At 48.1% G+C, this 26,000-nt stretch overlaps 1 protein-coding gene across 2 annotated transcripts in view; it reads left to right on the top strand.

Annotated features, from left to right (window-relative positions):
- The window catches only part of ZDHHC14 (zinc finger DHHC-type palmitoyltransferase 14), a 262,897-nt gene extending 237,108 nt beyond the window's left edge, over nucleotides 1–25,789 (top strand). The window contains exons 6-9 of one of the 2 annotated variants that reach the window (XM_057310924.1): nucleotides 36–143; nucleotides 1,481–1,590; nucleotides 5,726–5,828; nucleotides 20,676–25,789. In XM_057310924.1, the coding sequence (XP_057166907.1) occupies nucleotides 36–143; nucleotides 1,481–1,590; nucleotides 5,726–5,828; nucleotides 20,676–21,029 (675 nt within the window). In that variant the 3' untranslated portion in view covers nucleotides 21,030–25,789. Of the gene's footprint in view, nucleotides 1–35; nucleotides 144–1,480; nucleotides 1,591–5,725; nucleotides 5,829–20,630 lie in introns of both variants that reach the window. The other variant, XM_057310923.1, reaches the window with a different exon arrangement.
- The last annotated feature ends 211 nt before the right edge of the window (nucleotides 25,790–26,000 follow it).

Raw genomic sequence — 26,000 nt, 5'->3', positions numbered from 1 at the left:
CTCCCCACCTTCCCCGTTCTGCTCCTTGACTCCAGGCCACTGTGCTGGAGGCCGTGGTGTGCTTCTTCTCCGTCTGGTCTATCGTCGGCCTCTCGGGTTTCCACACATACCTGATCAGCTCCAACCAGACGACGAATGAAGACGTAAGTTCTGGCAGGCCCAGGTGGTGGGTGTGGGGTCTGTGTCCAGAGGCTGAGGGGGAAAGAAGAGCTTGGGGACCAAGGCCTTCTGCACATCCCATTCCAGATGTGAGCCTCTGAGAGCCAAGAGTGTGTGTGGAAATATCTTCATTCATCTGCCTCCATGATTCCCAGTTGGGAATCTTTTTTTTTTTTTTAATGGATTTCTTTTATTTTTTATTTTTTATTTTTTTAAAGATTTTATTTATTTGACAGAGACAGCCAGCGAAAGAGAGAACACAAGCAGGGGGATGGGAGAGGAAGAAGCAGGCTCCCAGCGGAGGAGCCTGATGTGGGCGTTGATCCCAGAACGCTGGGATCACGCCCTGAGCCGAAGGCAGACGCTTAACCGCTGTGCCACCCAGGCGCCCCACCAGTTGGGAATCTTTGATTTATTTTACTTTCTGACCACGTCAGCCAGATACTGAGGTCGGCTAAGTGACACCCAATTCCAAACGCTGAGGGAGGAGATTATCTTCTCTTCCTTTTCAATAGTTTTGTGAGCAACCTGTCACATGTCCCCCGAAGAGAGACCGTGGCCAGCTGACATCTCGGGGTGAACGCACGAATCCACCTCTCACGTTTAACACCTCCGTTTCATTTTGGGGGGAGATTGCCCCGACCCAGAGTTTTACTTTTTGTCCAGGATTACCTGTCTATACTTAGTGTGGCCAGAGAGGAGATATAAAAACAGGAATCATAATGTTGGAAATATTCCTCATCAGCCTGGTCCTCTTTGCTCTGAATATTTAGATTCTGACAGAAGTCTCTTTCAGTATAGCGATTAAATGTCTCAGATTCAGTCAGATTGCCTTAAAGGCTCGATGAGATACGTGAGTTAAGAGAATATTAATACAGTTACTTGTATTTGGCAACTGTGGATATTCGAATCTGTGAAATTATTTTGGCAACTTTGTGAGGCCAAATTCAGACAGGCTGTAAACTGGCAGACGGGGGAGCCATGTTAACTCTTGGCTACCATTCATTTAACTACTGTTGGGCGAGCATCGCCAACTATGAGTCTGAAGGAAACCTCCATGGGCTTGTGTGAGCTGACCTTCTGGAACCATGTAGTAGAAACGAGATTATTGTCCGCAGAGAATGTTACTTTCTCGCTAATCTGACCTGCTGTTTGGGAATATTTCCAAGTTTGGGATAAATGCCGGTTTTCCCTGAGAAAGTGCCTCAGTTTCTCCTGGTGAAGAAATGAGTAAAGATGATTTGCATATTCTCTGTGGGCTTCTTGCATCCAGTTCACCTAAACTGTGGCACTGGTGTTATTGACTCTCTTTTTCTTTCAGATTAAAGGATCTTGGTCAAATAAAAGAGGCAAAGAAAATTACAATCCCTACAGCTACGGGAATATCTTCACAAACTGCTGTGTTGCCCTGTGTGGGCCCATCTCTCCAAGGTGAGATTCGGGAAGCGTCACGCTCTTTAGCGGACCCCGGGAAAGCCAACAACTCAGCTGTGCAGCACAGGCCTCTCCAGGTAGAGACCCGGCCACAAAACCCACTGCTAGATTTGATCACACCCCCCCGGGATGACCGCTGGGCCAGTGGTCAGCTTCGTGCCCCGGAGACGTGGCCTTAGGGCAGTAGAGATCTGGCTCTGTTTATGCTGCTGTTCCTGCCACCTTTTTGGTTCTTTCACTGAATTTGTGTCAAAGATGAGGAAAATCTTCTAAGGATCAAAATAGGGAAACCGAGGCACGTGACTCCCATTAATTATTGAGTCATCTTGAGCATCCGTGATGAGCAGAGAGTTGTGGTTAGCTTAGTAGGGGGGCCAGGACGCAATGTAGGAAGCAATTAGAAAACCTAGAAATATGGGTGCTAAGAGCTGAGTTGTATAGAATATATTGGCTAAAATGGTTCAGGCGGAGAGATCGGCGGGGGCTGAAGCAATTCCCCAAATCTATAATACACATCTGTAACATGGAAAGGAATTTAGAAGTCTCCCATTTTCTTTTCTCATTCCCCGCTCTTTAATTTGCTTTTGACGCTGCTTTGTATTGTTTATATATCAAATCTTGTCGCAACCAAACTTATTTCTTCCATGACTGGATAAAATTGCCTACTGCGGCTGAGTTGGGGTTGTATTCTCTCCGAAACCCAAGTCCCTCTGGATGGGGCATTTCTCGAGGGTGGCCCTCCTCTCGGAACCACGTGACCTTCTCCCAGGTTCATGCAGGGAAGATGGGCTGCTGGCCTCTCCCGCTGTGCCCACAGGCTCCCGGAGCTGGCCCTGGGCAGAAATGACAGGGGGATAGCGCTTGACTTTGCTTCTCCCTCCTGTCACCTTCTCTGTCTCTTCTCTCTCTGCCCTACCTCACGTACCCCGGACCCCTAAGGGGGCCAGAGCCTTCCACGGGCATCCCAGACAAGCCTGTGTAACGGGGACTAAGAACCACCAGCATGCCCAAAATTGTGTGCCTGAGTTGCCTCTGAAATGTTCTGAAATGGTGTAACGATGTGCCCCTAAGAGTGTCTTCATGTTTCCCTCTGAGAGCTATGAACCATGAGGGCAAAGACCCACATTTGGTTCCCTGCATGGGTCCCCAGAGCTGTGCATGACAGCAGGGTAGGAATGGCCAGGTTTGGGAGACATACAAGTCTAGCAGAGGGAATGGAAAGAGAGAAAGTCCCAAGGTGTGATCAGGGTCAGGCCCTGTGGGCCAGTGCTAAGGGTCAACCTGTCACTGACACGTTGAATAGAATGGCAAGTCTACACAGTCAAAGAGTGGCTGTAACAGAGGCCAGGGTGCGGGTTCCATGGGACACCCAGGAGGGCTTCCCAGAGGAGGGGGCCTAAGTTGTCATCTTTTGTAACAGATGAGTAGGAATTGGGGGAAGGAATCGGGGGGGAGGACACACAGGAGCAGCATGTGCAACAGGCCTGAGGTGAGAGGAGAGCGTGGCCTGTCAGGACGAACTGAAGGAGCTCATGTGCAGGAGTGAGGGGACCATGGAGGGCAAAGCAAGAGATGAGGCAAGGGGAGTGCATCCAGATTAGGGAGGCTGCCAGGCCGTTGTGAGGACTGAAAGGAGACTCAGGGCAGGATGTCACAGTCTTGGGTGTGTGGCTGGTCCACGAAAGAGGCTGAACACACAGGATGAAGGCCCAGAAGAAGTTTATTTTGTCCTCCCTCTTCCTTTCAGACTCTTTTGATGACCTCATTCTTTTTTTTGCTCCTGAATGAAATCCCCTTGCAAGCCCCTTAATTTCTCCTGTCACCTCAAAACAAAATAAAACGAAGGACTCAGGGCACTTTTGTGTCCTCGAGCATCGTGTCACTTCTGTGAGCAGGGACCCCGGAGGTCACTGAAAGGCAGCCCTCTCCGCCCCTTCCCCTGCAGCCAGGGTAGGATTTCAGCACCTCTTTTGGGAAGACACACTTCCACCCCCACTGCACACTGGCTGTGTCCCTGGGGACCTGCGACGTTCCCGTCCGCCATGGGCTGTGGATGACGGCTTGTCCACCCTTCTCTGCTCTTGCCACTTTGGTCTTCTGGGCCCTCGCAGGGGGTCATACACTTGGTGTGAGCTGCAGGGGGCTCCCGCACCCCCCTTTGGAAGATGGGGGTTCTTGTCACTTATTGTTTTTTCTAAACCTCTGGGAATCCAACCGAACCTGGAAACAGAGAGAGCCCCATTTCAAGATCTTGTCACAGTATTTTTTCACACCTTGTTACCAGGTGGTCCGGAGACCTGCAGGTGCTAGTTGGAAAAACTCCTGTCTCCCTAGAGCCAAACCGATGAGGAGAAGGGCAGCCTCGGCAGACCAGCCCTCCGCTCTCAGGAGGAGGGGGTGCCTGCCGGCACGTTGATGCGTCAGCAGCATCTTGTGGAGGTTGTGGGGCCTGGGGGCCACACCAGGAGCGCCAGTTCATTAGCCGAACCTCCCCCTTGCCCTTTGCAGTCCTGCTCTTAGGGTCAGGGTCCACACTCGGGGAGGGAAGAAGGCAGGTCTTTTTTTTTTTTTTTTTTTTTTTTTTGGCAAAAATTGACATGGCAGGAAACAACAAATGTTGGAGAGGATGTGGAGAAAGGGGATCCCTCTTACACTGTTGGTGGGAATGCAACTTGGTACAGGCACTTTGGAAAAGAGTGTGGAGGTCCCTTAAAAAGTTAAAAATTGAGCTACCCTATGATCCAGCAATTGCACTACTGGGTATTTACCCCAAAGATACAGACATAGTGAAGAGAAGGGCCATATGCACCCCAACGTTCATAGCAGCATTGTCCACAATAGCTAAATTGTGGAAGGAGCTGAGATGCCCTTCAACAGATGACTGGATTAAGAAGATGTGGTCCCTATATACGATGGAATATTACTCAGCCATCAAAAAGAACGATTTCACAACATTTGCAGCAAAAGGCAGCTCTTTTGCTGGCAACCTAAAGCTTCCCCTACCTCCCATCTGGGCAATCGCCGCCAAGCATAGAAGAGATGGAGTTATTACTCATTAATGATGCCATTGGTCTGCAAACTGGCCTGTGGGAGACAGGGACCCACTTCTATTCATTCAGCCACCAAGCTTCTTCTCAGCTCTGGGTGGGCGTCCACTGAGCTCGGTAATTCAGAAGACCTGGTTCCTGCTCTCGTGAAGCTTACCCTCCGCAACAGATGCAAATCTGGACACGGGTGATGCCAACCTGTTGTGATGCCAACAGGGTGCTCGGAGGGGCAGCGGAGGGGCCGGGTCTGGGGTGAGGGGGGCAGGTGCTCTGGGGGCAGAAAAGATGAAGATTGCTGTCTGGGGCTGGCAGGCTGCTGGACAGAGGGGACTGTAGATAAAATCACAGCAACACCAGGCAGAGAGTGGTAAGTGCCACTAGAGGAGTCCTGTGCAGGGCCTGGAGAATCCAGAGAAGGGGCAAGAGCAAGGTTGGGGGCTTTAGAAGCTGCCCGTGGAGAATGGACAGTGGAGAGTGGAAGGGAGAGTGACTGGGGCGAGAAAAACCAGAGCTGGAGCGAAATGCGGGGACGGCGAACACCGAGCGCGCGCGGCTGGGGCTGGGGCCTGTGCTCCGTGCAGTGCGCAGGCGCAGGCAGGTGTCACGCGCCTGTGGAAGGAATGGACATGGGAACACCGTGCCTGTAGTAAGAAGGCGTGGACTGAGGCTGGGGCGGAATTGGGGACAAGTGGTAGGAATACCCGGGGTGTTCGCGGGTGATGGAGCGCCCCCAGAGCAGGGCAAGCAGGCGGGGGAGGCCTTACGAGGACTGGGCGTTAGACGGAGCGCCGGGGGCCATGCCGGGCGTGGTTGCGGGGGCGGCGGGGGGGGGGGGGTAGGTGACCATGGGAGTCTGCAGCAGGTGCCAGGGAGGGAGCTGGTGCTACAGGCATTTTTTAAAGGCAGAGGTGACAGAATTTGGTCCCTGACTGTACCTGACGGTAAGTCGGGGTGTATCCCCAGGTGCCAGCAGTGGGGCCCCACACAGAAAGAAGGAGCCCCAAATGGAAATTAAAATAGTGTTGATGGCGTCTTTGGCTTTTGGTTCACTCTCTTGCTCCGTGTTGTTTTGTTTTCTGTGGCAGCCTAATTGACAGAAGAGGATACATCCAGCCTGACACGCCGCAGCCAGCCGCACCCTCCAACGGGATTGCCGCGTACGGGGCCACGCAGTCACAGAGCGACATGGTAGGAGCCGCCTGTAGCAGGGGCCAGAGCTTCCCCGCAGCGGGGGCCAGAGCTCCCTGCAAAGGCTTCTCTGCTGCGTCTGTGTCACTAACCCAGTAACAAACCAAGCACACTTAGGAACCTTCCCGGGACACTCATTCACTGAAAGGCTTACTGGAGGGAAAGGAAGCCTGAAATGAAGGCTGTGCCCAACAAAGGATTAGGGCCGCTGAGTGGTTGGTGTGTTCCGGGTTGCATAAGGGGAAGTACACATGCAAAAGTTCTTCCAGAAACAGCTCTTGGCACCTTGTGATGGAAAGCCCCCTTACACAGAACCAGGGTGGTGTCTGGGGGGGTTGGATACAGCTGCTGGCAGCAGGGCTGGCTGGCCAGATAGTCCCTTTCTGTGCCTTTGCCTCGCTCTGTGCTGACCTCCCCCAGCCCCCCTTTAAGGGTGCAGTGGCGGGCCAGTTGTTCCCCCTCCTCAGCCCAAACCTTAGAACAGCCACACATACCATAATGCACATAATCAGACGAGGTGTTCTTCATTCAGAGCCCAAACTGAGCAAGTCTCTCCGAAGAGGGCTCACAGGTGTCCTGCGAGGTGTGGAATATGGATGGGCTTTGTTCCCAGTCTGCAGGTGGGAGACTTGGGGCCAGGGCAGGAGTCCCTCCGCGGGTACCTGAAAGCACAGTCAGGCCTGGCTCTGACCACCGGTCCCTTAAAAATCCTTAGGTGTCTGGAAGACTGTGGCTTCACTCTATCTGGAACAGATTTCCCTAAAGAAATTCCATGTTTCAGAAAGGGACCCAGTCTGTGGCCCCGCTTGGAGCTGTTTGTTCTTTTAGATGAAATCACCTGCAAAAGAGTTTCCATAACAAGCAGGTCAAAGACCTGCCTTCTGGGCTAGTCTGGGAAAATGACAGCTTCCTGGACACTTTGTTTCTGCTTATAAAGAACTGCAAGGTGAAAGCTCAGGGCAAAGGGAAACTGCTTCATCCCTGCGACCCTGCGCCGTGTTGACAGCCCTGACACTGGGCTCCGGCCCCCAGGGAAGCTTGCTGGGAGCTGTTTGTTGGCAGTGGTGGTGTCCTCTTTGTGTTGTGGTACTTTGCTTTGCTGTTAAAGCGTCTCCTTTAAAGTCGAGTACGTGCACGTCACGGTCCTTGCCACTCCCTTCTGAAAGTGGTCACAGGACATGTTGTTCTGTCCGCGCTCACCCATACATATGACCCTTAAGGGTCACCGCCTATTTCAGAGGAGGAGAATGAGGACAGAGAGTAAGGAGAGAGGCCCACAGGAAAGGAGATAACATGTATTTGTCACCAGCTGTGTTCAGAGCACTTGAGCAGAATCTTGTTTAATCCAAATCAACAGTGGCAAATGGGCATTCTTGGCTCTTGCTTTTTTTTTTTTTTAAAGGTAGGAGAGGTGGATCGTCTGCCCAAGGGCACAGAGCCACGAATTTGTGGATCCAAAACCAGTCTGATGGCTAATGCCCGTGTTCACTTCTTATACTGCCTTCTTTACGTGAACAGGCACTAAAGACAATGGTATCCATGTTCCAAAGTCTTTCTCAGCTATCTGAGGGTGCATAACAAATGTTCCGAAAGGACAAAGTTCCTGGGAGGAATCCTGACCACGGCATCCACTGATAACTCCTGTGATGTGTGTTTTCACACATTGCATATATAACCTCTCATTCGTTCAGTAACTCTTCCTGAGTCCCTACTGTGTGTTGAGGACTCAACTCGGTGGTAGGGATGCAAGGTCTGTGGAGTGCTGTCCCTCTGGCCTCGCGGAGGCTGTGGCCCAGGGACAGGACACACACACATACGTGAAGAATGTAGTAGGAACCCTCACGAGAACGTACCAGGCATGGCAGTGGTCCTTATCAAAACCAATGAACATACATTAGGTTCACCCCGTGACTCCCATGGTACTGAGCCCCCCATGCTCCACGCTTTCTCTACATTTAAAAAGTAAACAAGGCCCCCTTCAAGGTGTTGATGCTATTAAACCACTTTATGTTAAGATGGGATGAGGGCATAACTTATTAGTTCCACAAACATCTATTGAGCTATATGCCTCTATGATAGCCAGAGAGGGAGGGTTTAACGAAGGAGACAGGGAGGTCATTTCACTCCTTATAGTTAATCAGAGTCATCAAACTGCTCTTGTGCCCTCTGGGGTCCAGTCCGTCTAGACCCACACCGTGACGCCAATTAAGGCCATTCCCCCAAGGGCACTGGCCTGGCAGAAATGGTTAGGGGATGTGCCTTAAGTGCCAGTCAGACTGGGTGCTTGGGAAGAGCTCTGACCTGCAGCAAAGCCTCTTCAGGCCCAGCCTGGGGAGCTGTGGCATCTTGAGTCATGATGGGGGGACTGAGTGAGGACCCACAGCCCCGGGTGACTTGCCGAGGCTGACTGCTCTTGGACTTCATGCCCTGTCTGCCTTGCTCACCGAGTGGAAGTGGAAGACACCATGTGCCACGGCTCCACGTCGCCACGAGCACACATCAAGGGGAAGAGTTTCATTAATTTCTTTGTCCAGGCGTACACAGATCTTTCCAGAAGAGCTTGTAGGACAAGGCACTGAAAGAGCCAGGGGATGTAAAGGAATGATCAAGGCACAGGTCGGCCTAGGAACCTTCCAGTACAGTAACACTCCAATCGCCACAACCCTAATGCTATCTGCACCCCGTAAGTTCAGATCCATGACATTCTTCGTACACTTTCTGGACCAGTGGCTCCCCCTGACTTCCATGGACTCCACATCGCTGAGTTCCATGGTCCACCATTTCCCTCTCAGAGACAAAATCTCAAAATCCTGCCGAGTCCACTCCAGATTTGGTAAATAGCATAGTCTTGGAGACAGGTCCGTGGGCCAGGGTGTTCCAGCAGTGGCTTAAAAATGTGCAGAGACGTGTCTTCCACATGGGGAGCATTTCAGAGTCAGGCACTAGGCTTTAAAGAGGCCTTCCTTCTTCTCACCAAGAGGGGATAGGATTAATTGTGCACTTACTAGATGAGTGCCCTTGACAAGTTGCTTAGCCTTTGTGCCTCAGTGTTTTCATCCATAAAATGGGAACATTAATATCCTTACCTTGTAGGGTTTCTATGGGGATTAAGTGAGTTAATGCATGTTAAGCACTTAAAACCTTGCCTAGCACAAGGTATTATGTAAATATTAGCTATATTATCCTCATCATCTTCCGATATCCATGGTGACAAGATCAGCCAGGTCAATTGCATCTACTTTGAGCAACTGGACAAAAATGGACATGACTTGGGTGAGGGAAAGAGCCTCGATGGGAAACAGAGAGTGAGAACTCCAGTCCTGGCTCCCATCAGTTACCTGTCTGACTATTAACAAGTCCTTGTGCCTCTGTGGTCCTCAGTTTTCCCTACCTGAAAAATGGGAGCTGGGACTAATATACCTCTAAAGCCCCATCTAGATCGAAGGTCTTTATGAGTCTCTGATCTTTGCAGCTTGACAGGTCAGAAGAGCAGAGAATAACTTCTCAGTCCCCATACACAGAAGAGGGAGCCAGCTCTTCCTAAAAGAGAGTAAACACTGTGACCCTGGGTTGCTCCTCCTCCCACCCACCCTGACCCAGACCCGAGACCCTGCTGCAGTCTGGACTTCATACCAAAACTTCCCCTTCTTATTTGTCTCATATTTCTTGAATGTCTGGGACAAATCCTACTTAGCCATGATGTATATTCCCTTTTATATGTTGCTGGATTTGGTTTGCTGGTGTTTTATTGAGGATTTTTTGCATCTATATTCCTAAAAGATTTTGGTCTGCAGTTCCCTTTTCTTGTTTTATCTGGTGTTGGGATCAGGGTAATATTAGCTTTATAGACTGAGTTGAGAAGTGTGTCTTTCTCTTCTGTTTTTTGGAAGAATTTATGAAGAACTGGGATTAATTCTTTTTAAAAGATCTGGTGGAATTCCCTAGTGAAGCCATCTGGTCCTGAGCTTTTCTTTGTGGCTAGGTTTTTTTTTTTTTTTTTTTTTTTTTTAATGAATTCACTCACAACTTACTACAGGTCTATTCAGGGTTTCTACTTCTTCTTGAGTCAGTTTCAATAGTACATGTCTTTCTAGGAATTTATTTTACAAAGTTACGTAATTTGTTGCCCTGTCTCTTTGATCATACATCAGTATTGTTTTATTATGGAAATAGATGAAAGGAGGCAAAGTTAAGGACCAGAAAAGGAAAACAAACAGAAAATGAGAGTAATTTATAGAAGTGAAGGGAGAGGGCAGCAGTAGCCCAGGACCGTGGTGAGAGGGAAGGAACACAGGTGGAGTGAGCCCTGAAGGGTGAAATTGGTGTTTTGTGTTTCCCACGTGCTGTGAAATACGTGTAACTCCCCCAGAGGAGAGAGCTGGGGGACTCTAGCAAAGTGACTTCCAGCGTGGACTGCCGGTCCTGCCCTGAGTAATGTTAGGACCAGGAGAAATACACAAGCAGTCTCCAGGAATTGTCAAAATATGGGAAAATGAGCTAAAATATTTCAAGACTGACCATAAATGAATTCCTTGAGGCAAATTATAACATGCCTTTCTTTTGACTTGCTTCGTCTGCCTCTAAGAGACACCCCAACCAAGACCACCTCAAACTGAGCCAACACATCAGGACCAACAGTGCCTGGCCATAAGGGACCCCAATCCCTGCAGGTTTCCTAGTGTCTGATGCAGCAGGGGACACGGCACTTACCTTCTGCTCTTTAGGAAACACACATCATCACTAAGAGCAATTTGTCCACAAGCAATCCATGATCTTCCTTTGTATTTCTTTATTTCATTTTTTAGGTATAATTAGAGCACAAGATCAATAAAAAACATTCTTGTGTCCCAGTCCCCAATTAGACAGATGTGAAAACTGGCTTTAAATCCTTTAAAGTTGAATTTAAATCACAAGGTGATGTGAAAAAAAAAAAAACAAGGTGAATTTCAGGCAGTTCTAAAAGTGGAACCAAGTTTATTTAATACAGAATTATACCGTGGTCACGTGGGTCTCTGCTGGAGTTTATCAGTCTTTGCAATCAGCAGAATGTGGACAGTGTTGATACTGTTATTGCAAAGATCATCTCATTTAATCCGCACAACAACCTGCAAGTTATTCCCATTTTACAAAGCATGAAACTGGGGCTTTAGAATAATGGCTGGCTTGCTCAGAGTCACACATCTAGTGGATCAAGGCCTGGTTGCTTTCCACTAATTCAACTTCAGAAGCCCTCAAATTGGTGTCAGTTGAACCTCTTCAGATCTGGCCTTATATCTGGCAGCTGAGCTTAGTACCATCCAGCGGGTCTCAGCCCTGGATAAACATTAGGATCACAACGCTGATATCCTGAGCCCAGTTAAGGAAGAATCCCCAGGTGGTGGTCCAAGCATTGCCGTTGTAATGATCTTGGAGGTGACTTTAATCATCGGTCAGTATTGAAAACCATCACCATAGCCTTCAAATTCTCTTGAATTCTCCAAGTTTGGGGTTAAAGGAATGATTCTTGAGCTATATTTGGCTTTGACACAAAGAAAGTTTTTCTTGAAAAACCTTGGGTCAATTGGGCTCAGCTAAGACATGATCTGTTCAGAGAATATTCATATTCAGGTGTATGGAGGATTTCAACAGAATATGCTAGCAAACGAGAGGCCGGGCAGTTGTGGAACTCCAAACAGAAGTACTTGGGTTTCAGGCAAAGCTTTCTGGAGAAGATGACATCTGAGTCAAATATTAAGAGATTAGTTACACTGCATTAGCCCCCCCGAGGGGGGAGGGGTGCTCCAAGCAGAGCACAGACATGGACACAGGCAGACGTGGGGTGGACCTGCGTGCCTGTGCAGGAGCAGGAGGACTGAGTGACCAAGCTGTGGGTTGCAAAGCAGGCGTTGGAGGGAGCTAAGGCAGGAGAGGAGCATGTGAAGAGCCTTGGGTGCCTTAAAACCAGAGTGGGTTTCTGTACGTGGCAGGGAGTCATTGCATAGACTCAGTTCAGTGAGCAAGACCATCAGATTTTCTTGGGGGTGAATGGAGTCCGGGAGGTCATGTGGGGTGCAGAAGGAGGCGTGTCAGTATGGAGACAGGGAGAACAGAAGAAGGCCCTCATGGTAGGCCTAGCAGCAATGGGGCTGGCCAGGACAGCCGAGGTGGGTTCAGAGAAGAGGCAGCAACAGTCTGGGACTTGGAGATGCAGTCTCTGTGGAGGTCTGGGGACAAGGAGCCAGGGATGCCCCCCACCTTTCAGTGTGGTGACAAGGTGGTCATAAAAGTCACCAAAGGAAACACAGGAGGCGGGGCAGGTTAGGGGGAAGCTTATGGTGGCATTTGGGTGCCCATAGATAGCTGGAGGTGGTGGGGAGGTACCTGCCAATAGCTGGGAAAGCTTACAGTTTACTTCCCTGTGCTTATGAAGGAATAATGTGGCTTGTAGAAATTCACTTTGAAATAGTAGAGATGTGAGTCAATTTTATTAGGTATCCTAGAAATAACAGCCATCGGGTGTTTTTAAAAAACAATGAGTTTCTCATGTTTGTCATCTATTAACCTGATTTTATCTCTCGTGCTGGAAGATTAATTTTTTTGAAAATCAACATTTATTATCTTTTCCTGACTTTCTCTCCACCCACCCCTGTCAGCTCTACCCTCACCAAGTCAAATCAAGTCTCTTGATCATATTGGACACTAGTGAGGATGGTAGAATAAAGCCAAAAGATAATGAAGGGAAAAGCTTTGCAAATGGACAGATTTCAGCATTCAGTGCAGTGGGGAAAGGTAGAGCTCCATGTGGCATCCCAGCCCCTGGTCTTGCATTCACCAGTCCTGATGCTGGGGGCTCGGATATCATGGGCAAGTCCCTTAATCCCAAGAGCCTCCAATTCCTAAACTGTGAAGGGAAGAAGGGGAGAGTAGTGATCAGCTCCCTGGATGGTGGTGGAACTGACTTGAGATCCTGCCTGTCCATCCTACCATCCCCAGTGGATAACATGGCCTGGCACATAAGAGGTGCTCATTAGACGTTCGATTGAGTGTTTGTGAACGTTTCCCTCTCAAGGCCTTGCTCATGGGGATTTTGCACAAGTATTGGTTTGCTCCTATCTTCATTCTTCCAACCCATTCCTTCCTCCCTCCAGTTTTGTCACATCTGCAAAAGGCTCCACCATGAATATGAAACTAGGAACAAGAGGGATAGAGTTCTCTTTGGTGCAGGGACGGCCTTGGTAGAACCAAATTAATCCATGGGCCGAAAGACCAGAGGTCATGGCTAGTCTACCCACTGGACACTGTAAGCAAAGTGCCTGTGTGTTTTTCCAGGGACTATGAAAATTTTTAAGACCTGAAAACAAATTAGAAGCTCTAAAACATGAAAACTACAAAATCAAAATTAATACATGTTTAATGTCTACAAGACGCATGACTATGTCAACTTCATTCATTGTTAATTTTGTTAGTTAATTAAATTTGGCATTCATGGAAATTTTATTACACTTGTAAGTGATTTGTACGTTGGATTTTTCCCACTTTATGAGAATTCCCAAGCAACATATAATTACATAGAAATCACTACCAATTCTAAAATAAGTGAGTTGCCCGTAAAGAAATCTGAAAGTGAACGAACTTGAGGCCCCACACTCTCTACCTCCATGTGCTGCTTTTGTTATGAGAAACCCAGGTTTTGACTGGGCTTTCAGCTGGAAGAACGCTTTCTGGTCTCAAGCCTCCCACCCACCGCTGACAGTGCCCCCAAATAGATGAGAACATCTTTGGGAGAGGCTGGATATGAACGCTCTGACGGGGGAAAAGATGAGATGTGTTCTCTGTGGCCCCACAGCTCAGAATCAGGACAAGAAGGTGAACCCAGGATGCAAATCCTGCTGAGTCCAAGAAGGAGCTGCCCAACAGTCAGAAGCCCCCACCCCAAAGATATTTAAGACGGGAGAGTTAGCACCCCCGATTTGGGGTGGGGATGGTTGTTTAGTGCCTGAGTGACCTTCCCTCTACTACGAATTCCCAAGGAAGAAAATGTTAGAAAAGTAATGAAGGGACATCTAAAGCATTAAAATGGTATGTGCAACTCCAGTATAAACGTTGTCATCTGAACGCCTGTGACATTCTGAAGAGCCATATTGGAATTACGTGCAAATAACCCCAGTGCCAACTGAAGACCATATTTCCGTTATTCCTATTTTCATCATCACTGGCTTGTATTATTACCTAACATTGAAGTTCTTTCCATGTAGGTACAGTCACGACATCCAGCTATGGCCCAGTTTTTAGCATATATATCTCATTTGATTGTCAACTGATTTAAGTACTGTAGCATCTGGGTCATCGTTTATGCTTATATTTGACACCTGTGGCTAAAAGATACTTTGGGACCACATGCTATACACCAAGATGATAAGGTAGTACTTAGTTGTTGGAATTTTTGTTTTTTTAGAAAATCATCCCTTATATTTTCTAAACCTACTTTTTAAACCCTCCCTTAATCCAATATCAAAAAATACTAAACCTATCAGTTAAATGATTTATTTAACTAGTATTGCAGAATTCTCCATACCTCATCTGAAAAATCTGAAATAGTAGAAAAAAGAAGTTACGCATGCTTAAAAGATAAAGTTAAATAACAGAATAAAAAGGAAGCTTTCCTCCTAACCTACATTGTAGGTAGATTTTAGAAGTTTATAGTGTTTCTATAACTGTAACCGAGCACTCATAAGACCCCCAGAACACAGCTTCACAGCCAAGCAGACATAAATGATGCCTAAGGCTAATACTTTTGACAAGAATTGGAGCAGAAGCAATAAATAATTTCACTCACCCTTCATTTGTATACAAGACCATCTAAAAAAGTCCCAGCTTTGCTTTTAACAACATTTAATCTGTGTGCTAGGTTTATTTCAAACAGGAAATCAGCGAGTAAAATAAAATGTATCCCAACATGAGCAATTCTCTTTGAAAATCTGCAGAAACTAAAAGTAAATTATCTCTGCATCGTTTTCAGATTGTAGCATTAAGTGATAATGTGTGTGACATCCAAGCATCTGAAACCATAAACTTCTTTGCAAGTTAAATGGCAGTGCTTCATTTGGGCAGGAAATCAGCCAGCCGTCGCGGTGACTGCTGAAGCCACAGCAAATGCCCCAGCACTCTCACAGCATTGTTTCATGCTGCCATCTCGAGGGTCTTTTCATAGACACTCTTACAAGTGATCAGGTTTCTATTCCAGTGGTCTTCTGCATTTGGATGATTTTTTACTTTTAGAATCGCAGTTTCATGGAATTCAACCTCGTATTTGATAAGTAGGAACATTGGAAGCTTTGTTTTGGAATGATAGCATGAGTCTCAATTTCCGGTTTGTAGTGGATGGCTGGTCACTGCCCATATCCAGGCGCTTGGTAGGCTTTTCTTAAGATGATGTAAGTGGTTAGGTCAATTAAAAGACGCCTAAGGGCGTCTTGGTGTTCGTGCTGGAGCGTAAGCCCCGCCACCACGGTCGTCAGAGAAGAAAGTAAGCAGTGATGTCGCCCCCTACTGGTTGAAGAGAGGAGTCCGCACGTGAAAAGCCAAGAAGTTGGGCAGTGGTGTGAGAAAGACTGAGCTAGGAGAAGGGAGAGGTGGGAAGAAAGACAAGGAAGGGAAAAGAGGAAGAAGAAAGAAGAAATGGGCAAATAAGAATCAGAAGCAGAGGTGAAAATGAAGAGGTATAAGAACATCGTTTCATGGATCACCTCCACAGTGACCTTGAAAACACTGCCAAGTTCTTAGATGGGATTGCAGCCATGAAGGTTTATCAGTGCACCCTCCTGGGAATTTTGGCATTGTGCAAAATGAGGGAACGCTCTGACCTTTTTTTAAAAAAAAAAAAATTAGCTGTCTCCCAATCATTGAGTCTTTCCTAAGAAGGAATGTTCAAAACATGCAAAGTTAATATGAGAAGTATAGTCCCTGGTTGGAATCCGATACAGTCCATCATCCTGTGGAGCCAATAGGAGATTTTATATGGGCAAACTCCGGTAGAACAAAGCCTAGTCCCTGGGTACCCCCAGATGGGGTTGGTCGTCTACAGGAAAATCTGTTTGACTGTGGCAAATTATTTTCAAGGTTTGGGTGCAGCAGGATTTAGACACTAAGGTTCATGGTCCCGGTGATTGTGCTCACTGACGTCAGTGCCGCAAGTTAAACTGGTGGGAAGGGGTGCGGGGCAGAGAGTAGGTTAATTACTACTATGAAAGCAGTCCCTATAATGAAGGAAATATCCATAACTATACTCAGAAAGACAGTCATCTTTTTAAATGTTTAAAGAAATCAATGTAGGAGAGGTGCTTGAAGTCAGTTAACACAAGTCAGGGTTCAAAATAGCCATTTAAATATTTCCGAGTAACTTACTTAGATTTTTTTTTTTTTTATGAAATGGTTCAGGGTCGATTGTTTTTCATGCAATTAAGCCCTCAGGCTTTATCCCTGTGAACTGAACACTGTTTTTAATAGTCCTGGCCGGGAGGCTGAGCACAGATTTGTTACTGTTTTAATGAGTTGTCAGTTTGGCCACGGGAAGGCTCTGTAATGTGTACAGGAGTGGGCCCGGGTTTGGAGGGGACTTTCCTTTTAAGAAAAAGAAAACAATATGCCAGGAACCAGGACTTGGAGCGGCCCTGATCTAAGCCTCATGGCTTCAGCATAAACCCACCTCGGGGTACGTGTGGTCTTGTTAGAGTCTGTAATATCAAGCCTTGCAAGGCACATCCAGCTCCACCTTGAGCTCCTGGTGAACACAGGCTCTAAGGAACCGACAGACCACTTCATCCCAGGAGAATCTGGTGGGCTCTGCAGTGGGCATGGCTGGAGGGGAGTGATCAGGGAAAAGGGGCTGGGCACTGAGCTGGGGACAGGGCTAGGGGCAGGGTGGCACCTCTCCACTCATGCTGGTGCCCCTGACCTTGAAAATCTCCAGCTCTGCCCTCTCACATAATCTGTGAGTCCGTAAGAGTCAGTCTTGCACCAATCCCTCAAATAGAATTTGCCCGTTAGTTTTCAATAAAAACGTCTTCCTGCAGGCTAACAGAGACAAGCAAATCTGATTTGCAATTTTATCTTTCCTTAGAGCAGAGGGCGTTGGGTAGACAGAAGGTTTGAGGCATAGGGAGGGCTCCAGAGGGAGGATTGAGAACAGGATCCCCGCATCCAGGAGAGGGCCTGCTCGCTGCAGCACGACTCAGCCCTGGGGTCGCTAGCCGGCCTGCTCACAGGCTGTACCGAGCCGTGGAAGTGGAGGCAGTGAGGGAGCTCAGCTGTCTCGGTCAGTAAGGAGACCAAATGGTGATTTTCACAAAATGTTCTTTGCAAAGCACAATATATCCAAAGCCCTGAGAGAGTTTCCAGAAGATGAATGTTTAATCAGGAAGGTTGCTCTTCTCTGCCTCTGCCCTGTCAAGACTGAGCTGCTGGGCTGGACCAAAATGACCATACCGGAAAGCTTGAGCCTGCCCGCAGCCCCCCCCCCCCCCCGCCCACAGCACCTCCCACCGGAAAGCCCCCTTCCCCTCCCCAGAGCTGGGACCCCCTGCCAGACTGGACCATGGGAAAGTACTGCAGTGGCAAAAACCACGGAGTGCTGATTAGGAAGACAAGTAGAAGGGATTCCAGCCCTTGCCCCAGGCTCTCGATGTTTCTGAGCTCCCTGGACTGGGAGGAAGACTGAGGGGAAAATGACGGTCTCCCCTGAGAATTGCTTTCCTTCATTAAAGAGCTCTACTCTCTCCTGGAATCAGGTCTTCCGCCATCAAAAGCCTGCGAATTCATAGAGACTGCAGCTCTCCCTCCTCTTCTGCCCTCCCTGGGCTGGGGGCAGGGGCTGGCCTGCCACTTGGGATTGTAGAAGGAAGCCCATCTGGCCAAAGGACACACACTGGAGCAAATGAAGGAAAAGCCGAGATGTCCATTGACAGATGAATGGATAAAGAAGACGTGTGTGTGTGTGTGTGTGTGTGTGTGTGTGTGTGTGTATACATATACATATACATATACATATACATATACATACACATATATGTATGGGTATACATATGTGTATACGTATATGTATATATTATATGTATACACACACATCGGAATATTACTGAGCCGTCAAAAAATGAAATCTTACCATTTGCAATAATGTGGATGGCATTAGAGGGTATTATGCTAAGCAAAATAAGTCAGTTGGAGAAAGACAACTACCATATGATTTCACTCATATGTGGAACTGAAGAAACAAAGCGGAGGAACAGAGGGGAGGGGAAGGAAAAATAAAATAAGATGAAAACAGAGAGGGAGACAAACCATAAGAGACTTTTTTTTTTAATGATTTTTTATTATATTATGTTAGTCACCATACAGTACATAAGAGACTCTTAACTCTAGGACACAAACTGAGGGAGCTGGAGGGGAGGGAGGTGGGGGGATGGGGTAACTGGGTGATGGGCATTGAGAAAGGCACCTGACAATGAGCACTGGGTGTTACATGCAACTGATGAATCACTGAGCTCTACCTCTGAAACTAATAACATGCTATATGTTAACTAAATAGAATTTAAATAAAAAATTTTTTAAGAAAGAAAAGGAAGGAGGGAGGGAGAGAGGAAGGAAGAGAGGGAGGGAGGGAGGGAGGGGAGGGGAGGGAGGAAGGAAAGCCTAAGGAGTCGGAACTTGGATGAACTCTCTCTCCTCCCTGAAGGCTGCATGGTGCGAGGTTGGGGCTGTCCCCTGCTCGGAGGTGGGTGAGTGACGGCAGCTCTAGGTGTCCCCTGGGCAGGCAGACGGTGAGGCACTTACATTGCAGACCCATTAGCACAGGTTGTACAAGAACTCAGGCATTCTGAAAAAGAGAGGAGGGGATACTAAGACAAGGAAGATTTATTAAGTACTTACTGTGTGTCATGCGCAGTATTGAAAGAGGTTTACAGTCAAACAACCCCAGCCCCAAGTCCCGGGTCCTTGCCTTACTCTGATCTGTAAGGTCTCGAGCGAGCCATCCATTCACTCCAGCCTCAGGGTCTTACCTGCAAAGAGGGGAAATGTGTTTGTTCTAAGAACTTCTGAAGAAACTCAGTGCAGTGCCTAGCTTACTGGTTGAACCTAGAGTCACACCTATTCCTCCTCCTTCCTGGGGAGGAGCGGTTCCTGAAACCCCCCAAGGACCTACCGCGCGCACTCAAGTTCAAGATCTCTGAGCGCCGCCGAGGTCTCTTCTGGCTGAGGCAGAACCTGCCCCATCGCTCAGGGGAGGGTTCCACATTCCACATTCGAACAGCTAAAAATAGGTTTTCACCGTTTCTTTTCCCAGCAAGTGAAGTGAGGGAAAGGACATGAGGTGTAACATGACGTAAGAATACTTAGAAGAAAAGGAAACATCTTGTAAAACGTTGGCATTCTCAGATTTAAAAAAACCACAGAAGCTCAATTAACGGTTCTTGAAGCGGATGGAAATTTAGCAGTGGGGAATTCTGGGGCTTTGTGAACAACAGTCTGATCAGACGCCGAGGGGCCATTCTGCTTTTTCTTTTTTTTCTTTTCTTTTCTTTTCTTTTCTTTTCTTTTCTTTTCTCTTCTCTTCTCTTCTTTTCTTTTTTCTTTTCTTTTCTTTCTCTCTCCCCCTCCCTCTCTTCCTTCCTTTTGGTAGTAAAATATACAAAACATAAGACTTACCATTTTAACCATTTTTCAGTGTACAGTCCAGTGGCAGTAAGTGCGCTTACAGGGTTGTGCAAAGATCCAGGCCTCTTCCTCCCACAAAACTGAGACTGTACTCATGCTCACTAGCTCCCTCACCCCTCCGCTGCAGGCCTGGGCACCCACCCTCCTTTCTACTTTCTGTCGTTGGGAAGTTAACTCTTCTGGGTACCGCATGTAAGTGGAATCATAGAATATTCGCCCATTTGCAACTGGCTTACCTCACTCCGCATGATGTCCTCGGGGTTCATCCGTGGGGTAGGGTGTGTCAGGATTTCCTTCCTGTCTACGGCTCAGCAGCGGTCCATTGTCTGTCTGTACCACATTTTGTTGATCCGTTCATCTGTGGACAGACCCCTGCTTCCACCTTTTGGCTATTGTGAAGAATGCTGTTACGATCGGGGGTGTGCAGGGCCCTGTATTTGTAAAGCAATAGCGTAAAAGTGGTTTGCAGCACACGGGCCACCAGCGGCCATTGGAGACCGCTCTAGGTGGTGAAGCCTGTGACTCTGTCGGTGGGATTGTTTCTTCATTAGGTCGTGTCTGTGATCAAGGGCCAGGAGCATCGTGGCCTCCGGCTGCGTGTCCCTCCCTGGGCACCTGTGGGGGATGAGTACCGGCTGCGTGTCCCTCCCTGGGCACCTGTGGGGGATGAGTACCAGCTGCGTGTTACTCCCTGGGCACCTGTGGGGGATGAGTACCAGCTGCGCGTCCCTCCCTGGGCACCTGTGGGGGAGGAGTACCGGCTGCGCGTCCCTCCCTGGGCACCTGTGGGGGATGAGTACCGGCTGCGTGTCACCCCCTGGGCACCTGTGGGGGATGAGTACCGGCTGCGCGTCCCTCCCTGGGCACCTGTGGGGGATGAGTACTTCCAGCGGCTTATTTAGGAGCAGGCTCTGGTATTTCCCGTGTGCTGGGTGTCTCTGGCTGATACTGGGCTACTGTGCACGCTCTCGGCCTTATCTGACTGAGGTGTCACTAACGGGTTTCTCTCTCTCGCATCCCGCCCTTCCCCTTCCCCCTGTGCCCCCTTCCCTCCCCACCCTGCGACCACCGCACCTCCGCCCTTCTCTTTGCTGGCTCCCTCCTGCTCTCCAGTGCGACCAAGACCAGTGCATTCAGAGCACCAAATTCGTTTTGCAGGCCGCGGCCACGCCCCTGCTGCAGAGCGAGCCCAGCCTCACCAGCGACGAGCTGCACCTGCCCGGGAAGCCGGGCCTGGGCACGCCCTGCGCCAGCCTGACGCTCGGGCAGCCCACGCCGCCCTCCTCCATGCCCAACCTCGCCGCCGAGGCCGCGCTCACAGACATACTGCCCCTAAAAGAGGAGCACGTGGGCCACCAGTTCCTGACCCCAGAGGAAGCGCCCTCGCCCCCCAGGATGCTGGCGGGCAGCCCCCTGGCGCACAGCCGCACCATGCACGTGCTGGGTCTGGCCAGCCAGGACTCTCTCCACGAGGACTCGGTGCGCGGCCTGGTGAAGCTCAGCTCCGTGTGACCGCAGCCCCCGAGGGGCCGCAGACAGCGGGAGCTTTCCCATGCCCCAGGTCCGTGATGGCGAGGACGACTCCGGGTCCTGGGGCAACAAGACCCCTCGGAGAGCAAATGGATCCCCCTCCGAGGGCAGAGGAGGGCAGGGCCCAAATGCCTACAGCTTGGTTTGGGTTGAATTTTCTTCCCCACCCTGACTGATAACAATGGCAATGGAGAAGTAGGTGTTTTCAGGCGACTGGAATTTGAGGGTGGGCCTGGGGAGAGAGGAACAGCCTCCCAGGGCTGCAGTCCAGGTCTGGGAGGAAAGGACCGTGTTCGTTCGGTTGGAGTCTGCTCACTGCTCTCGGGACAGACACACGGGAAGGTTGAGGACACTGGTGGCCAGACTGAAATTGCACTTATGTGTTATGCTACTAATATTTGAAATAGACATGCCATTCCATTTGTTAATTAAAAAAAAAAAAAAAAAACCTAAAGCGGAAAAAAAAAAAAAGACCAGACCTGGATTTGCATGCCACGCTACGTCTGTTTACAGCGGTGTTGGTATTCAAAAGGAAGTGCTTGCTTGCTTGCTTTCTTCTAATTTGGTGAATTTTCAAGTGCTGTTTTATGGGAAGACAGTGCAACACACCGAGACTAGTGGACAATGCCATCACTCACCAGCCACTTGAGCTTTCTTAGACAGGGGTAGGTGGCGCCGGGCTGCAGAGGGCTGCTGGGGTTTAGCCTATCAAGTATCAGTTAACCTTCTGTTTAGTAGTTAGGTGAGCTGTTGTGTTGTACCACGCCTGCCACAGCCTCCACCTCCTTGTGTGACCAAACTTCCTGTGGACAGCCAATAAAATGACGTCCTCTGTTACTTCGGATCTGCGTACAGTTATCCTTAACAGCTTCAGTGACGACACAGTCACCTGGATGGCCTGTGGAGAGCTTGGCTTCATTGAAGTATCCCTAGCGAGGGAGGAATGGTCCCCAAACAGCCAAAAATAAAATCTTTGAATGGGGGAGGGGGGGACTTATGGGGTGATTTCTCAGGTAAGAGGGTAGCTTTCCAACAGTGGGGTTTTTCTTTCTTTCTTTCTTTCTCTCTTTCTTTCTTTCTTTCTTTCTTTCTTTCTTTTTTTCTTTCTTTCTTTCTTTCTTCTCTTCTTTTCAGTCCTCTCTCTCTGACACGGTCTTAGCAGAATTTGCTCCATATTGACAGATTGCCACAGGCAGTGAATCGAGGGGAGAGGGCGCACAGGGAGAAGGGCCGCTGTGGGGCCATCTTCTGCGTCCTGCTCTGTACCGCCAGCACTCAGAAAGGGCAGCGTGAGGTCCTCCTCGGGTATCAGAAAACGAGGAGGAGAAACCGGCTTAAAGTTGGGGTCCTGATGATGTAGTTCATCATTCTTACCCAGACACGAAGCAGAATGGAATTAAGAAAATTACCACTGCGTTCAGTTCATTTATCACCGAGAAGGGAGCTGGCTCTGTGTTTGGGGGAGTAAGTCCCTTCGGAGACAGCTGCAGGGACGCAGCAGGCTCTGTCCTTGCTTCTTTCCAGATGATAAATTCAACAGCCAAATCGACTCTCGTTCAAAATCAAGCTGGGGCTCCTCACAACCATGTGAAACACCAGACGCCCCAACGGTTTGCATTTATGGAAAAAGGCTGTTTCTCCCATGAAAGAGTTGCCATTTTCTAGAAAAGGAAAGGAGTAAAGAAAAAGAAAAGCACAATTTAAAGTCTCATTTGGAGTACAGCCAATTCGTTGTTGGTGGAGAAATCTTTTGTGCTGAAAACAACCACAGAATTCTTGCGGTGTCTCGGCACCATCTTTACTTTTCATACCGTATATACGAGTAGAAAACAGGAAAGGTAAAGGATGTGTAGCCGTTGTTGATCTCCCGGACCTCCTAAGTCCTTGTGCTCACTTGGAATTTATAATAAGGGGGAGAGAGCTCTTCCTTACACAGCCACACACACACACACTCACAGTCATAGGGATTCTCTCCTCGCACGCACTACCTGTGAGCAAAAAGTGACAGCCCCACGATGTGCCTTCCATAACTTTCCTAACCCTCTGCTTTCTGCCTCCTTCCATCTGCTGCCCAGAGGCCCTGGGAGAGCGCTGGCCCTGGGGAGAGGACAGGTCAGTTCTCACTCCAGTATCTGTGTGGGGTCTCCATCTGGAAGGTGAGGACAATGGACTTTTGAGTCTTTCCGTTTCCAACATCCTCTAATTCAGTAGTTGCTGATTTCCCATGATTGGTCCCTCTCTCCACCTCCTTATGATGAAATCCAAGAAGTAAGGATCTTTCATTCGTCTTTAATAATCAATATTTACATCGTCTTTATTACTGATCCTCCACCCACCCCAAGCCTGTCTCCTGTACCCACTTGACATCATTTATCAAAAAGGGGATTGGGAATTTCGGTGAAACAAATCAAAGCTATTCAAGGCTGTTCAGGGTCCAAGAGGGAGATTAACTTGAATGGGCCAATTTGCTAAGACAATTAACTTCTTAAAACCCCAAACCAGAGAGATACTCACAGCCCTTTATTCTGTGGCTTAGAAAAGAGGGGAGAGTCTGCGGAATGAAGGACCGTGATCCCGGGAGCTCCCTTCTTCCCCTGATCTCAGGAAAGTGACTTCTGGCGATGGGTCTGCATTTCCCATTAACGGATAAATATATGCATTTTTAAATGTTGAGTGGTTCCATCTAGCTGTGGCTGAGTATAGACCTTGATCTTTCTAAATTCTGTCAGTGTGTTATGGATTGATTTCATGCTGGCTATAAAAATAAGATAAATATTTTACCATGCTATTGAAGTTTGGACCATTATCAAACATATGCACACACACACTCACTTTGTTGTTTAAAAATTCATCTGCTTTCATCCTCCCAGGAGTGCGCCGGGGACTGCAGGCTTCCCAGGCACTCAGGGGCTGAATTGAGCCTGAGTATCCTGGTCCTTAGAAGGATGTTGGATGGAGCATCAGGGCGGCCGATGGCCGGCATCTGAAAGGCCAGGATGACGTGGCATTCCGTGCCTGGGGAGACTCAGCCCAGCATTTGTGTTGTGCCCACTCAAAAAAAATGCTCATTCCAGCTTTCGCATGTCATTATTTCAGCCCGGGAGGATGATGCCATAACCCCACCCTGTGCCAGCAACATGCCAAATACCTATTCTGGCCCAGAGTAGCACGAAGAAAGAGTCTTTCCCTCCGCGCCACCCCTTCCAAGCGCACCTCAGTCCCCCCCACCCCCTGCTGTCCCCATTGTATTTAGGATGACTGACCGGGATTCAGAAGGAGAAGCAAACCCCATTTTATGAGCCATGCTTCTACTGGACCTGAATGGGTTTTCAAAAGCCCCCCTAGCTTTTTACTGTCCTGGGCCTGGGCCTTCTCATCTGATTCAACAGCAAGGAAAATGAATTTGCCCAAATTGACAGGAAGTGTCCCTGGCACTGGGGCCCATAATAGCATCTCCAGGGAAATGCTGGACCTGGAGCCATTTGGGGACCACCATCAGTGGGTGCAGAGGCTTCTGAAGGGCACAGCCTGATGGGCTCCTCTGTGGATCTCAGAGCCTCCTTGCTCCCCAAGGAGGGGAGCTATAACTCAGAGGCCCCCTTCCTAAGCTCCGCCCACAATCATCTTCCTCACCAGAAACCCAGTGCTTTTCCAGGTTGGCTTGTGGTTTTGAGTTAGCTAAATGGTATCAGGAATTCGCATTTGTTGTTTAAGGAAAGTTTCCAAAGTCAGTTGTCTTTCATTCATCCACAGGAATACTGCCTCACCTGTTTAGTTCTTGATCGTGTAAGAAAAGAGGATAAAGGGAACAAATGTCAAATATACTTCTCTGATTAATGCCTTAAACTGTTTTGAAGCTGAGCCTAAATCAAATCGATGTTTACATTTTTTATTAAGTACCTATAAGTTGTGGGAGTCAAGCAAATTCATGTCCAAATGAGAGAGCCTTTCAAATGAATTCTTATTCCCCTGGTCCCCTCCACCTGTCCTGGAGCTCTGTGTATGGCCTTGTATGCTGTTTTCCATGTGACTGTGTCAAAAACCACCTCCCATTTATCCCCTTGAAATGCACCCTGCATCTCTGTCTTCTAAGAATAAGTTATTGAAATATTGAATAAGGTAAAGCGTCGTTTTCTTTCAAATAAATGTCAAAGATGCTAATGGTTTTTTGTAACTCAGTAAATCCTCTGTCTAGTTGCCCATTGTACGGTCCTCACCATACGGCCACGATGGATTTTCAAATGAGCGGTTAGTACATTAATCCAGCCATTGAAAATAATTGGGAGGTTGAAGGTTAGATTGTTTCTGGAGCAACTGAATTTGCAGCTGCCACAAAACTAGATAAATGGCCTTAACTGGAATTATTTTTTTAATCTCATAAGCCCCAGGAATTGCATGCAGAATGGGTTGGAAAGCAGATGGGCATCTCGTGCAACACGAAGACTTTTCTTCCATCCGTTGTTGGCTTTTTAAGAGATGCTTGGTATTGCTGATGAAGACATGAATGAATAACTCTCTATTTGCCCTAGATGTGTTAAGATGGATAGTTACACCGAGAGGCCATATGGCCTATGCAAGGAGACATGTTTTCTGGGTTCTACATGAATGGAGATGGTTTTAGCCTGAAGAAAGAAAAAGAAAGAAGAAAAGAAAGAAAGAAAGAAAGAAAGAAAGAAAGAAAGAAAGAAAGAAAGAAAGAAAGAAAGAAAGGAAAAAAAGAAAGAAAGAAAGAAAGAAAGAAAGAGGACAAAGGAAAGAAAGAAAGAAAGAAAGAAAGAAAGAAAGAAAGAAAGAAAGAAAGAAAGAAAGAAAAAGAGAAAGAAAGAGGAAGATTAAAGCCTTGCTTACCATTTGCCGAGGGCATTCTGTGTTGGTATTTCACACTAGTCAGACATTTTGGTGTGAAAGGGTGGGAAAAAAGGCATTTTAAACTCTTAGTGAATTCAAAGCCCT

The sequence above is a fragment of the Ursus arctos genome, unplaced genomic scaffold, assembly GCF_023065955.2.
Source record: "Ursus arctos isolate Adak ecotype North America unplaced genomic scaffold, UrsArc2.0 scaffold_13, whole genome shotgun sequence".
In the NCBI taxonomy this organism is placed as follows: domain Eukaryota; kingdom Metazoa; phylum Chordata; class Mammalia; order Carnivora; family Ursidae; genus Ursus; species Ursus arctos.
Note: the sequence above shows the minus strand (reverse complement) of the source record. Positions and strands in the feature narration are given on the sequence as shown.